Source organism: Seriola aureovittata, chromosome 10 (genome assembly GCF_021018895.1).
Source record: "Seriola aureovittata isolate HTS-2021-v1 ecotype China chromosome 10, ASM2101889v1, whole genome shotgun sequence".
NCBI classification, from domain to species: Eukaryota; Metazoa; Chordata; class Actinopteri; order Carangiformes; family Carangidae; genus Seriola; species Seriola aureovittata.
The window spans coordinates 8,223,678-8,237,500 of NC_079373.1; the positions used below are offsets into that span (position 1 = coordinate 8,223,678).

Here is a 13,823-nt window from a genome sequence, read left to right on the forward strand (position 1 = left end):
GAATTCAGGACCTATACTTGCAATGTAATAAATTTTCCATTGCTACTTTTACTTCGGTTAAACATCCAAATCATTCTTCCACCACTGAGCAAAACAAATTTTTGCCGTTAGGGTTACTGTGAAGCTTTTATTATTATTAACATATCATCAAGTTTACAACCCAAATACAATTAGATTTTATGATGTAAAAAAATCCAAGCTCTTTGATGGACTGCTAAGCTCTCGCTATTTTCTTTCATGTCACTCAGTATTAACTGGGTAAAGTAAATGCATGGATTGATAAGTAAATTAATAACCACATCTGCGTTTAATTTCAATGAATACAATGTTCTTTATGTTTATGTCGATCTCTGCAGACAGTAGAAAGTCGGTGAACAGTAGGCAAATAAACCCAGTGTGCTTTACATTTAAATGCATACAGCAACAACTAACATGCAGAAGAATACAATCAATAAGATATAAGCAAATACAACAACAACAAAAGAAAGGAAGAGAAAAAATGTGTTGCACACATGCATTTGATTAGTTGTCAGCTTTTCATAAAGCTCTGATAGCCGTTTCTGCTCCTCGTTACTTATTGTTTAGACCTCTGGCCTACAGGCTGCACTTGGTCACACAGTGAAGAGTGATGGATGATGATGCTCCATCGATTTACACATGGTGGAAAATCTTATCCCAGATTAATGAGAGCCGTGATGGAGAGCAAAACCCCATTCACGTAAACAAGGCAGTTTTGTCTATAAGATGCACTGGCCTTCATTTAACTCATGCCAAATCGAAGCGTGTGTTAAGTGCGTGTTTAATGTGATGCATAGGCACCCACACACTTGATGCAGTTAGGCTGAGACCTGGTAGATGTTTTAATGAAAGGATTCTTGAGTGTTGTTAAATTGGATGGAACTTTATCCCCACGTGGAGATTGTGAGGTTGTCATGAGTGCCTGGATATGCAGGGATCGTGTGCACACATTCACACACCTTGCAACTCCACCAGCAGACACACACACACACACACACACACACACACACACACACACACCCCTCTCGTCCTCCTCTGCCTTTTTCTTCTTTGACGTTCATTGTTCTAAGTCAGGTAGCAGGTTTCTAAGTGTTTACAGTGATTGATCACAGTGTGAGTGTCTGGTATTTAGACAATGACTGTACTCTCAGAATGCAGATTTTCACTCTTGTCTCCTAATGGGATTCTTTCCACTCAGTCATCTTAATTGGCTCCTGCTCTCGCCCAAATTGGCAGTGACGTTTTGCATATTTGTTTTGGGTTTTTCTGAGCCTGTTTATTTAGGAGTGATTGTTCAGTTTGGTTTGGTGAAAAAAAGAGTTTTCTCTTAAGAAAGTATATCTGTGGTTCCTGTTCAGGTAATGACCCAGAAAAGAGCTGCTCACTTTCACTTCAAGAAAATTCAATTTGCCTCTGGGTTTTTTGTTCATTCTGATTTCCTTTCAAGCAGATATGAAAATAATGGTTGCGCCAAAAGATTGCAACAGTAATGAAGCAAACTGATTAAAAGACACCCTTCTCCTTTATCATTTACTACAATTTCCGTCTGAATGAAAGAAAATGGAGAACATTCAGAGTAATTTAGCTTGTTGAACCATCTTTCCCCTACACACCCTACAATACACATTCCCTTGGTCCTGGCTGTAGCTTCATAGTAGGGACAGTTGCGCAGTGACGTGTTGACGCAGATTTCTCTCTCGACACTTCCTACTGTCTACTACCTGAGAACAACTGGTTTACTGTAGTAGACAGTTGGGCTGCAACAGTAGGAAGTATTGAAATAGGATCTACGACATCAACCGTTGTTGCTTAAAGTCCTTAATATCGATGTCCTCATATAACTCTTGAAAAGAAAACAAGTAAGTGTATCTTCCAAAATGTCGAACTATTCCTTTACAAGCGTTATTGAAACCACTGTGTGTATAATCTGAAAATTTTCAGCTTTAGTTTTCTGCAGTTGCAGTATGCGAATATGATCCTGGGGTCACTATAAAGAGTGGGTTCAAAGCAACATGTCGACTGCGCCAACTCTCTTCAAGATTGTTTTATTCTTTCTAAAATGAAAAACTATTTTCAAAGACTTGATGACTACATAAACATTTATCACATCACACATACTTGCAGCTTTTACATTAATTGAAATTTTTCTGAACTGAACCACATCCTGAACACCAACTACAATTCAATACTTGACCCAATCACACCCCCATAAAGAAAAAGAGGCATCATGTAACATCCTCTGACACCTTTCTCCACCCATGAGGAACCAAGGCCGACAGTGGAGATTATTTGCTGAGTGGGGCACTGCTTGGCCGGCAGGAACAGCTCTGTCTCTCCACTCTTCCCTCTGACTGCTATATAGCTGGCCACGAGGGAACTTGCTACTGAGTAATATCAGACAATGTTTTGGCAAGCCTCGTCCCTCTGCCATTTATTGAAAACCATCTGCTTGAGTGAGTGAGTGAGCTGGTTGGGGAAGGGATGGATAGATGAGAAAAAGACGGAAAGAAAGAGAGATAAAGAGAAAGGCCGCTGGTGGAATGGCAGAGATTTGTGTGTCTTTGTGGGACATCCAAAGGCAATGGCGGTGTTATCTTCCTACTCCCAGACCTTGGTGTACTGCAGTATGAAACGCAGATAGTGAGGCTGCTCTATTAGAAACTACGTGCCATACAAGCGGAGAGGGATAAGCTGTTATTCCCTATGTATATAGTTGTGGTAAATGAACAATGACTGGAATATGAAAAATGTCAGAACAGTTATGACCTCCAAAAATATATCGACACTTGGGAATGGCATATGTAATATCATTGTGCATTTCAATGCAAAGATATTTTTACTGTGTCAGGGTGCACAAACAGTTTTTGCCTTCATCATCCTGAAGTCCCGATAGCCGCAGTATTTTGTTATTGTCCATTTTCTAAGATAGTGGTTCCCAACCTGTGGGCTGGGGCCCACTAGTTGGCCGTGAAGGTATTGCAAGTGGGCCGACAAATAAATTGGAAAACAGTACAATTTTGGTGAAAAGATGTAATAATACATTTTTTTTTAAAAATCATAAAAATGTAAATAATGGTTTTAAATGTTTTAATATGAAATGATCCTTTAAAAAAGGGCTAGGGTTAGGTAACTCCTTTCATTGTTTTTTTTTGTTTTTTTCTTGTATTAAGGCGATCACCGTGATAAACCAATGATAGGAACATTCATGTTGTCGCTGTTCGGACCACCTCACCGCGTGTTATACCTCAGGCTGATTGCTCACTCAAAGATTAAATCCATGACAAAAACTGGAACATCAAAATAGATAGCTGGTTAGCAACAGGAAGAATGAAAAGGAAAGAGAGTCAAGAGACAAATGTTGAAACCACAAGTCGGGTCGGGTGATTTTTGAGATTTTCAGATGGGCCATGGGTTGGAAAAGGTTGGGAACCACTGCTCTAAGATATATTAGAACCTGAAACCTTGGTGATTTTAGCTATGCTAATGGTGACAGTTGGTCAAGTCAGTTGGTTCACCACTTTGGTCGAAACTGAAATAACTTCAATACCAGTGGATGAAATCCACCCCGGACTTTTCCTTTGGTGCCACAAGCAGGTTGACAGTTTTTTTATAAAATATATCAACAGCTACATATATTTTAGGATATTTGGTGCTTTTTTTAAAATGTCTCTGACTTTATACAACTAAATACTACAGTAGGTTTATCTTTAAAAGATCTCCCTCCATACCAACCCTCCTCAGGTATGACTATGATTGATTTAGTACTCACGCAGGAATGCATAAAGGTGGAGAAAAAAGAGCACAGCCGTTTTCTAGCCATCCATGGTGGCATGGCAACAGCTTGACCCCGATCACTTCATTCCGGGATAAAAGCCGCCGCTGACTCCTGGCCTGCCGTCTTTGCTCGCCACATCACGTGTGTCCATGTGACAGGCCAATCAAGGAAATGGAGTGCGTTAATGGAGATGGAGATGGTCGCTCCCTCCCCACACGTGCATGTGCTGCCCCTCATCATCTCACCTCCTAACATATTGTTTTAGCAAACGTAACTGCTGTCACCGAGGGCAGGATGGATGGTGTCTTACAGTTAATAGGCTCTAAATCAAAGCAGCACCGCGGATAGCCAATCAGAAAGCGGGAAGGCTGTCACCTAAGACCTCTCCTCAAGGTTAACATTGTGACTGCGGACAGACTGAATTTTCTCTCTTACTTTCTGTCTCTTAGCGACAGTTAATACCCTTTGCTGCTTTCTCTCCACTTCTGTTCCTTTGCCATCTAAAATCTCTTTTCTCCTTCTAAATTGTTCACTGTCACACACACTCCATACTTTTCACCTTTTTTTTTATTTCAAACTGACTCTCCCTCATTCTGCATCCTCTGTTTAATCCACCGCTTTGCCTGCTCTTTTCCCTCCACCTCCCTCTATATCATTCTCACTTCAATATCTCAGTCATTTACCCCAACGCCCCAACTATCTCATCTCCCCTTTTCTATCAGGCACTACAGTATAGCTTGTCATGACTCTGCCATTGTCTCTAATCCACTTCTTCTCTTTACCTGTGCTGCTATCTGCCCTTCCCTTTACTTTCCATTTTCTTCCCTCTCACTCTGAATGTCTCTGTTTTTTTTCTCACTCTCTCTCTCAAAGCCAGTCACAGGGTTTAATTAGCCTCCATTCATTTAGTGAAGGACACATGTACTTTCATAGATGGCCGGTGATTGTCTGCCTGATTCACTTATCTGTGAAGCTTTTGAATAGCTGGAGGCAGCAAGTATTGATGAAACTGTGAAAGGAAGAAGACCAAGGAAATGTGAATGCCACACTTGTAGGTAGGTGCTAAGCTCTGAGTTTGTGGGGTAGTGGGCGGTGCTCTACCCAAGGACATGCGAGCTGAGTGAATGCCAATGCAAATCTATTGAAATTCAATTTCAAGTGCTCTTCGCAAAGGCATCTGGCACAGAACATATTCAGGGGTGAATGTCTTCTTGCGCTCTCACAGACACTGAATGCAGTGAATGAATAATAAATTGATAATGTCAAGGACTATGTAGTTTATCTCTCAAAAAGTGCCTACGTTTGACCTGCACTATCAACAGGAACGAGGCCCCGGAGCATGTAACACGGCTGGGTTCGTTTGGTTCGACTTGGATTTGCATCGAATTGCATTTGGTTGCATCACATTATCAAGATTATTTTGTTTACCCTGGCAGTGTTGTGCATCTTCTGTCTGATGGTTTGGCATGCAGTTAGACCCCAGGAATAGCTGTTGCTAAGGCAACAGCTAATATGGATCCAAATATGGAATCATGAGAGTGAGAAGGAAAACAAAGGACAATCTAATAAATGATATTTTTAAAGCTGCACTAACTCAGTTTTAATTACTAGGGAACAGAAAACCTCTAAAACAAAGTCACAGAAACACAGCCCTGTCATACTGTTTGTTTATCAAGTTCTTAGGCTAACATGTTAGCAAAAAATGTAACTACTTACATCCAACGGAGCAGAACATGAGCATTAGCCTGATTCCAGACGGCTGTGTCACTATCTTCCTGCATACAGTAGCTAGCTAGCTATTTAGCTACAATTATGAAAGAGAAAAGCAGTTTCCCAGGCTGTTACCAATATATAACTCATACATCAACATATTTCTTTGATCAATGTGAAAATTGTTAATTGTGTAGACTGCAGCTTCCATGCAGCTTCCATGGCAACAGAAAATAACATGGGTGGGAGAGATATGTCACTATCTACTGATTAGTTACATCAAAACAAGAAATCAATTGATGTGGACATGATGTCTGCTTGAATGAATGAAACGAAACAGCAATTTGGTGTAATTATCAAGCTACATGAGCATCCCATCTGAGCCAAAGTTTTGGCCATTTGATGAATATTCAGTTGTTGTTCAGTCTTTAGCTTGTTTGGTTCACCAGTCACTCCTTCACCTTTCTGGTGTTTTATGTTAGGCAGTTGGGGTACACTCTGCTTATCCCAGCTTGTTTGCTGGAAATGGCTGCCTAAGATTTTATATAGGGGGAACAGTGAGACTCAGCCTTTTATAGTACGTTCTGGCAAAATAAGCACAACAGTAAGCTGAAAGTAGCTAAGTGTGCATAAAGCTGAAGAGCTGGTTATTTATTCGTAGTGGGTCTGGTGCTGCTAATGACTCTTGCACACAGATTACACAGCCAGTGTCCAGTGTGGCTCTGCAGACCCACACAGGTGTTTTCAGTTAGTCTGGCTGATTGGACCTGAGCACAGGTTGAAGTTGGGTGGAGCTATGCTAATAGATAAGCTTTATTGATCCCACACAGGGAAATTGAAGAATATAAGAACATAACAGACCCTCAAAGCACTTGGCCAAAAAGCTTAAGTTATATGTCACATAACCAGGATATCATTCCATTATTTATTTATTTTTTATTCAATCAGGCAGTCTCATTGACATTAAGATCTCTTTTTCAAGAGAGGCCTGCAAACAAGAAACAATAACAAAGATGCAATCGACAACAAAGACAACACAACTACACAATACAAGAATCTAGGAAACAAAGACTTTAGAAAAACATTCACAAGAGTCGTAAAATAGATCAAATAATAAAGCTTTAAAATCTCCAGGGGAAATCTAAGACTCTAGTTTGAGGGCAGTTTGCAGCTCATTGCATTTAAATGGTGCATAGTACTTGAAACCGGTTCTGGCAATACTGGTGCATACACGAGGGATATCAAAGGTTAAGTAGTTCCTGGATGGTGTTCTCTAGATACCAGATTTAAATGAGAAAAGAGATGTGAGGTAGTTTGGAAGCTTTATAAATGAATATTATGAAATGCCTATTTCTTGACTGTAGGGGGGGTCCAACCCACAGTGCGATACAGAGAACAATGAGTATGGTATTTGTCATTTGTGATAAAGTGTAGTGCACTGTGGTACACAGGGTTTAACCGCTGGAGTGTTGATGGGGCAGCATGACAATACAGAATATCTCCATAGAACAGACATAAAGGTTGACTGCACAATAGTTTTACAGCTGGAAGAAGACAGACAATCTTCAATTCCATACAAGGAACCTAGTTTGATTTTGAATTTTTGTGTGTTGAATATATAAACCTTGAATGATATGATGTATTTTGTCGAGCCCTCAGTATTTGTATGAATCAGTAAGAGTAAAATGGATGCCATTTAAAGTTTTAATGGCAGGATGGTCAGGGTCACTGCTGGAGGTGGAGAAAACCATGTACTTGAGAAGAAACAAAAAAACTTTTTAAACTTTTTAAAGAAAAAAGTTAAAGTAATGTCAGACTGTTACTACTACCCAAGCAGAGAGAAAGTTGATGACTGATGAGGTCAATCTGACTGAAATGCTCATTTATAATCATGGGGAATATTTAAGAGTGTGTGGATAATTTTTTCTAATAAAAGACATCACAGGGTTTAGGTTTTATTTCCAGTTTTCATCACAAAGTCTCCTCATGTTATTCTGAGCTGCAGTGATGGAGTAAGATTAAAAACATCAACACTGTCAGAAATCCTGTCTGGAATCAAAGACTCTTTGTTCAATTAAAATAAAGCTGTAATAGTTATTATGTAATTATCTAGTGTGATAAACTCCTCTCTTTGTTAAACGCTCAGTTTTAAAGCCAGAGTGGACACATGGAAAGACTCAAACAGCAAAATGATTATTTGTCACTTCATTGCAAACTCTTTTGCTCCTGTCAGGATCGTGTAGGAATGATGACTGGTTGTCCAGTAGTCTGATTGATTCAGTAGTTCATCTGTTGACAGGTTTTGATCTGATCTGAAATTAACCTGCTCCAGAGCAGGTAAGGAGTTCAGCATAAGTTACCATGTTGATTTACCCCTGTAAAAAATGAACCACCATTGTAGTAACCCTGAAAACCCAGGGTTAAACCTGAAGTTACCTCCTAAACCCCAAATCCTGTTTCGTGGTACAGACCTCTGTCTACAGCAGAGAGAAAAATAAACAAACATAGCCAGACATAAGAAAAGCACATGTAGCATCAGAGACAGATCAGAAACATTGCTAAATAGATTAAAGATAAAAGTTTAAAATTAGCCATTGGGATTGGACAGTCCTGTTTTAAAATCCGCTGCATTTCTTTCCATTTATAAGGTGTGAAGCAGTGGAGGGCAGTCTTCTAAGTACAGTATTTACTTGAGGGATAAGTAGACAGGACTGAGATCTGGTCTGGTGAGCAGTGGTTTTAAATTGCGGCAAGAGAAGTGATACGCCATGGCAGCTATTGCAGGTGATTGTTTATGAATAGAAATGAAGGAATGCTTTTTGCGAGAGAGGACCAGCTTTCTTCTTCATATAGTTCACGGAGATGAGTATGTTATCTGTCTCTGGAGTGCAAAGCAACAATGATAAACTGCATCAAGTAGTTTTGAAGTAAAGCGTGCAGCATGAGAATAAAGGCTATCTCCATGGTCAAGCACTGACATGATGGTTGAGTGTAAAATGATTTTCTTCAGAAATAGGCTTTATTCTAATAGCCTATAAGAAACTATCAGTGTGTAGTGGTTAACTGTGACAAATGTGGTGTAAGCGTGATTCAGAAATTCAGAAATTCAAACACATATCATATTTAAGAGGTCAGTTAAAGGGCTTAGACACCCATGGTATACCCACACAGGTGCCTGATTAGACCTCTATGTTTGGACTGAGTGCACATGTGCAGACTGTGCTTTGTAGACATCTCCCTCACTCCCATGTTGCACCTGTTAAGATGGGACAGCGCACTCCTTCATCATTGTTATTTGTACTTGAAGTTTGGTGACCTCATATAGCGCCCAGCGCAGCTCTTCCCAAGAATGATTAAAAACACCCATGCTTGTATTCAGAGACTTTTTTAAATTAACTCTTCTAGTGGCATAATTCTTCCCCTTCACTATCTGTTCACAGCATTCAACATTTAAAGTATGCTCAAAGCGCAGAGATTAACTGAATGGCCAGTAGTAGTCTGGAGAAAAAGCAGCTAAGCCACTGTGTGGAGTGCTTTACTTTAAATAGATTGAAAATCGAGTGGTACAGCCTTAAGTGCTTCAGTGCCCACCTCTCATGGACCTTCTGCATTTCGACCTCTGTCTCCCACTGATGAAGACAAATGGCCCTTTCCCTCTGGCTGCGCAGGATCCTTTAGGAACCTTCTGTAGCGAGAACTGTATAAGGTGGTTCCCAGAATGGGGGAGACACCCAAAATAGGCCACAGTATAATAGTGGGGATGTCACTGTAACTATGCTGTAAAGGTGCTTCCTTCTTAATAAACATCGACCCTGTTCTCCCAGTCAAACCTTAGTGATAGTGTGTTAAGTCATAAAACAGATTTATTTTTGAACAGGGACTTGTATGCAGGCGTCAACAAAAAAAAAAAAAAAAAAAATCTCATTCTAGAGGCCACAGGCAAACAACGTATTTCCTTGTTCAATTGGGAGGACTTGTTGTAAAAATCAGTCAAAAAAAGCTGGATCTTTTTTTCTAAAGAGATCAGCAGAGCAGTTACTGCATCCAGTATTCATGTTGTCTCATCCATAATTAGAAATTAATGAAAGCCAAAGTCAATTATGGCTCCAACATCTTTGATGAATTCAGGAAGCTCAACACCAACTTTACACAAGACAACAAGACAGCGCGGTCAGGTCATTTATTTGTATAATAAAAAGGCGTCGCCGACAAATATGTGCATCAACAAATATGATAAATCAGCTTAATATCTGTGACTACACACCACAAGTGTAAACAAATTATCGCTCTTTTTTTTTTTGTGTGTGCAAACAATTAACTCCAGTCCCTCCTTTCTGTTCTTTCTCTCTGCCTGTTGCACCTTTTCAAACCTTTCAGTGCTCTTTGTTCTTTCAGACCTACGTCCAAAGTCAGTCCCACTCCTCTCTCCATGTAACTAGGAAGCGTCATACAATATATCATGGGATGGACTTCTCACACATTTGGCTATGCTGTGGGTAATATGTATAGAAAACTTTCACATTAGATTAAATAAAGTGCAACAGATTTAAAAAGTGAAAACTGATGAAGCTGTTGAGCGTCACTCGGCTACGGGGGTCTGAGCAAATAAACAGCAATCGATCAGGAGGTTTGAACTTGAGGTCTGAGGCATGAGCTGTCCATGCAGAAAATTGATTAAAAAATGATAAGATTATGTTTGATCTGCACCACAAGAGGGGGTCCATAATCTACCAACAAATGTTTTTGTAATTTTTATGTGAAGGTCCATTAATCTCTGTGACATAATTGACTATATATATTGACCTTTTAATAGGAGGGACTTAAGTTAACCCAGAAAATGATTATAAAAATGTGCATTTACAGATTCACTTGCGGATAATTTCACGCCTCTTGACGGAATACTGTGCGACAAGCAATCCACATCTAACCTGGCTTTGTTCTCCCCCTCCTCTCCTCCTCTCTCCTTTCTCTTCAGATATTGATGAGTGCGCTGAAGGGAAGCACTACTGCAGGGAGAACACCATGTGCGTTAACACCCCCGGCTCCTTCATGTGCATCTGCCATACGGGCTACATCAGGATCGATGACTATTCCTGCACAGGTGAGCTTTGGCTCCGCTGGCCTTTTGACAGGCTGGAATCACGTGGAGAAGCCTCTGCGAGCTTCAGCCTCTGGAGCAGCCATTTTGTGTAGAAGGTTGCTATCAGACTCAAAGTAGTGCAAATAAGGACTATATTTTGTAGTTGTATGGGTGCGGAGATGAGGAGAGCCGTGTAGCTATAAGGAGATCCAATAGGAAGGATATGTCTTCACTGCAGGTATCTACCACAGGAGCTTTTAGGAAGCATTTTATATAACAGTAAGTTATTGCCAGTTTGAAATGATTTAATTTGCGTCTTTAGTCATACACTGGAGGATGATATTTGATTTCATCATGATAAATTCTGCTGCCAGGAGACGCACAGACTTCCAGAGACGGAGAGAGAGAGGAAAGAGGCAGCCAGACATTCAGATATAAATATTGTGAGTTATCAGTGTCAGAGTGTAGTGTGAGACGGAATAAGGAAGCAGCGTAATAGAAAATCATGTTATGACAGGGAGACATACAGTAGGGGTCAAGAATCCTGAGGCTCAGACCTTTGGACTGTAGTCATCAGACAACACCTGTAAAACACACTGTAAACCTTAGCCAGGCTCTACACCTACACCTACACACACCTTTTGTGTGTGTGTGTGTGTGTGTGTGTGTGTGTGTGTGTGTGTGTGTGTGTGTGTGTGTGTGTGAGTTCGTCGTATTCCAGACGGCGCCTGGTTAGACACACTTGTCTTTGAATCTGTCACCCTGCAATTATGCTCGGCCTGTTCATTTAATATGCACAGAGATGAATGTCAGAGTTTGATTTACTTCTATTGGTTTTCCTCTGATTACGAGCACCACATTAAAATAAAACAAACACACACACACACACACACACACACACACACAAATCAATACCAGCCTTATGATTCAGCAAAGCTAGCAGTTAGCTGTCATCAATTTTGGATTGGTTTTGCCTTCTGTAGATTACGAAGCAAAACTGTCTCCGCTTTGTTTAGACTTTTGACAAACTCCATAATTGCACATATTTAATTAGTACCAGACAAAAGTCAAACTTTTGTCTGGTACTGTATATCTCTAAACTCTTATAGTATATTATGAGACAAGGCAGTTGTTTGTTATTTGACATATTTGAAACTCTGAGCTTTTTTAAAAGCGATTCCCACAGATCATGTAAAGACTTTTATCCTTTGAAAACTTCACTTTGAACAAAAAAATAAAAACATAGATTAACTTCAGGCCTCTTTGGAAGTGTCAAAGTGTCTGTGGACTCTCTGTCTTGTTTGTGTGTGTGTGTGTGTGTGTGTGTGTGTGTGTACAGTCTTCGTCTGCTGTGTGAATACACTGTGTGCGTGTGTGTGTGTGTGCGTGAGTGCATGCGTGCATGTGTTTGTGTGTGTGATAAGGAGGAAAGTGGCAGAGAACCTGAGAAACAGAGAGACTGTGAGTGGAGGCAGCAGACCCATTTGTTCCTGATCAAAGTTGAAACCAAAGTCAATTTCAAAAGCAAAGCAAATCAATCTGAGAGAGTGATTGCGTGGACGATTCACTTTCTTTGTTCTCTGTCTGTGTTTAGGTGATTGTGGTTGTAGCCTGAGATGTTCCTAACAGCTTCTTCCACAGTAGTTTGTCGGTAGATAAGGGAAACTTCAATACCTATTTGAGAAACAGACCTCAGTTACATCATCATGATTGATCAGACTGTATGCAACAACGCACCAAATGTTAAATGTAATTTGTTCATTGATGCATTAAAAATGCCAGCTATGTTTCCATTTTATAAAAGCAACATTTATCTTGTACAGGGCTGGGCTGACACTGCAATAGAAACATAATGAAAAACATGAGAAAAACACGATAAGAGCGCAAGTTGCTTTGATTTACTGTCAATAGGATAAAAAATAAGCTGTTTCTAACCAATCATATGCCGGTCTTTTAGAAACAGACGTCCCACTTCCCAAAATAGGCTTATCAGGGGTTGGTTGAGTTCGCTGAACACACCACATGATTGATGTTTTTTGATTAAAAACTGGATAGATGGGAGAGATGAGCTTCAGAGGAAACTTCCGCTGACAGTGAGGAAACCAACAGTCACAACACTTTCAGACCTACAGCTCAGTGGTGGATAAATTAGGTAACAGCAGTGGTTTTGACCCAGTGACCCAAAGGGACTTAAAGTCTAACACTTTAGTTGTTGCTCACCACAAAGTCTTATGCAAAAGTACGTTTCATCAAAAACTGACTGTGGAAGAACCAAGAATCCTCAGAACTTTATCTGGTGAAATTCATATAGGCAGGGATTTTACCTGTTGAACGTTTACAGTGTGTGGGATTTGTTGGTAACTCATAGTCAAAGCTATAGGGAAATCTTTAAGCCCAGCAAAAATGTTAATTTTGATTTCATTTCTGTCTGGATATCTGTTGACATCAACTAATGTGATTGTTTTCTATATCATCAAGGCCCAATCTTTTCCAAATATCGGAGCTATGTAAGCAAGAAATAAATGTTTACACAGGAATTTATTGAGAACAAACAGGCAGTACCTTCTGTCTAAAATCAGATGTCAGGATTTATTGGACAAAATGAGAAACTAAAGTTTGTGTTTTACATGTATTTTAATGTCAGGAGTAAAGAATGCTGCATAAACACAGGAAGACTTTATAAAGACTGCTGTGAGGCCCACCTGTGTGTCTATTTAAAACCACGGCTGCCTGCCAAATGTAGAACCATATATAAAAAACATGAACAAAATCTGAGTCAGTAATCCCTCCATAATGAAATGTCGCTGTCCTTCGTCTAGAAAAACACAATGTCACTCCGCAGCGATGAGCAGCAGATCCGCCTCATTCCTCACAAGTTGTTTGCAGCTTGTGAAACATGATGCTAAGTAGCTCCCTGTGTGCATCATCTCCGAAGAGGCGGCAACGTTCTGCATCTCCTCCGTGTCTGTAATTAAAAAAGCAATTTGCACCAATGCAAACTAACTCAGCGGCAGCAGAGTGAAGGGGCTGGCTGCTGGCTGCGCAGTACGCCACACGATTGAGGCCCGCAGCCTTCCTGCAGTGCCATTGGAGTTTGAATTAAAGCCGTAAGACTCAACAACACAATGAGCACCTGGTGAAAACTCCTATTTCCTGCTCCAGCTAGGCCCCCTGCGGATTTTCTCTTTTCATTTGTCAATAGAAATCAGGAAATAATAGAGCAAAGTTAAGGATTCGTGA

At 40.2% G+C, this 13,823-nt stretch overlaps 1 protein-coding gene across 1 annotated transcript in view; it reads left to right on the top strand.

Moving 5' to 3' along the window:
- nell2a (neural EGFL like 2a) overlaps window positions 1-13,823 on the top strand; it is an 82,049-nt gene that overhangs the window by 32,986 nt on the left and 35,240 nt on the right. The window contains exon 13 of the mRNA XM_056388022.1: window positions 10,479-10,604. Coding sequence (XP_056243997.1) covers window positions 10,479-10,604 — 126 coding nt within the window. The remainder of the gene's footprint in view (window positions 1-10,478; window positions 10,605-13,823) is intronic.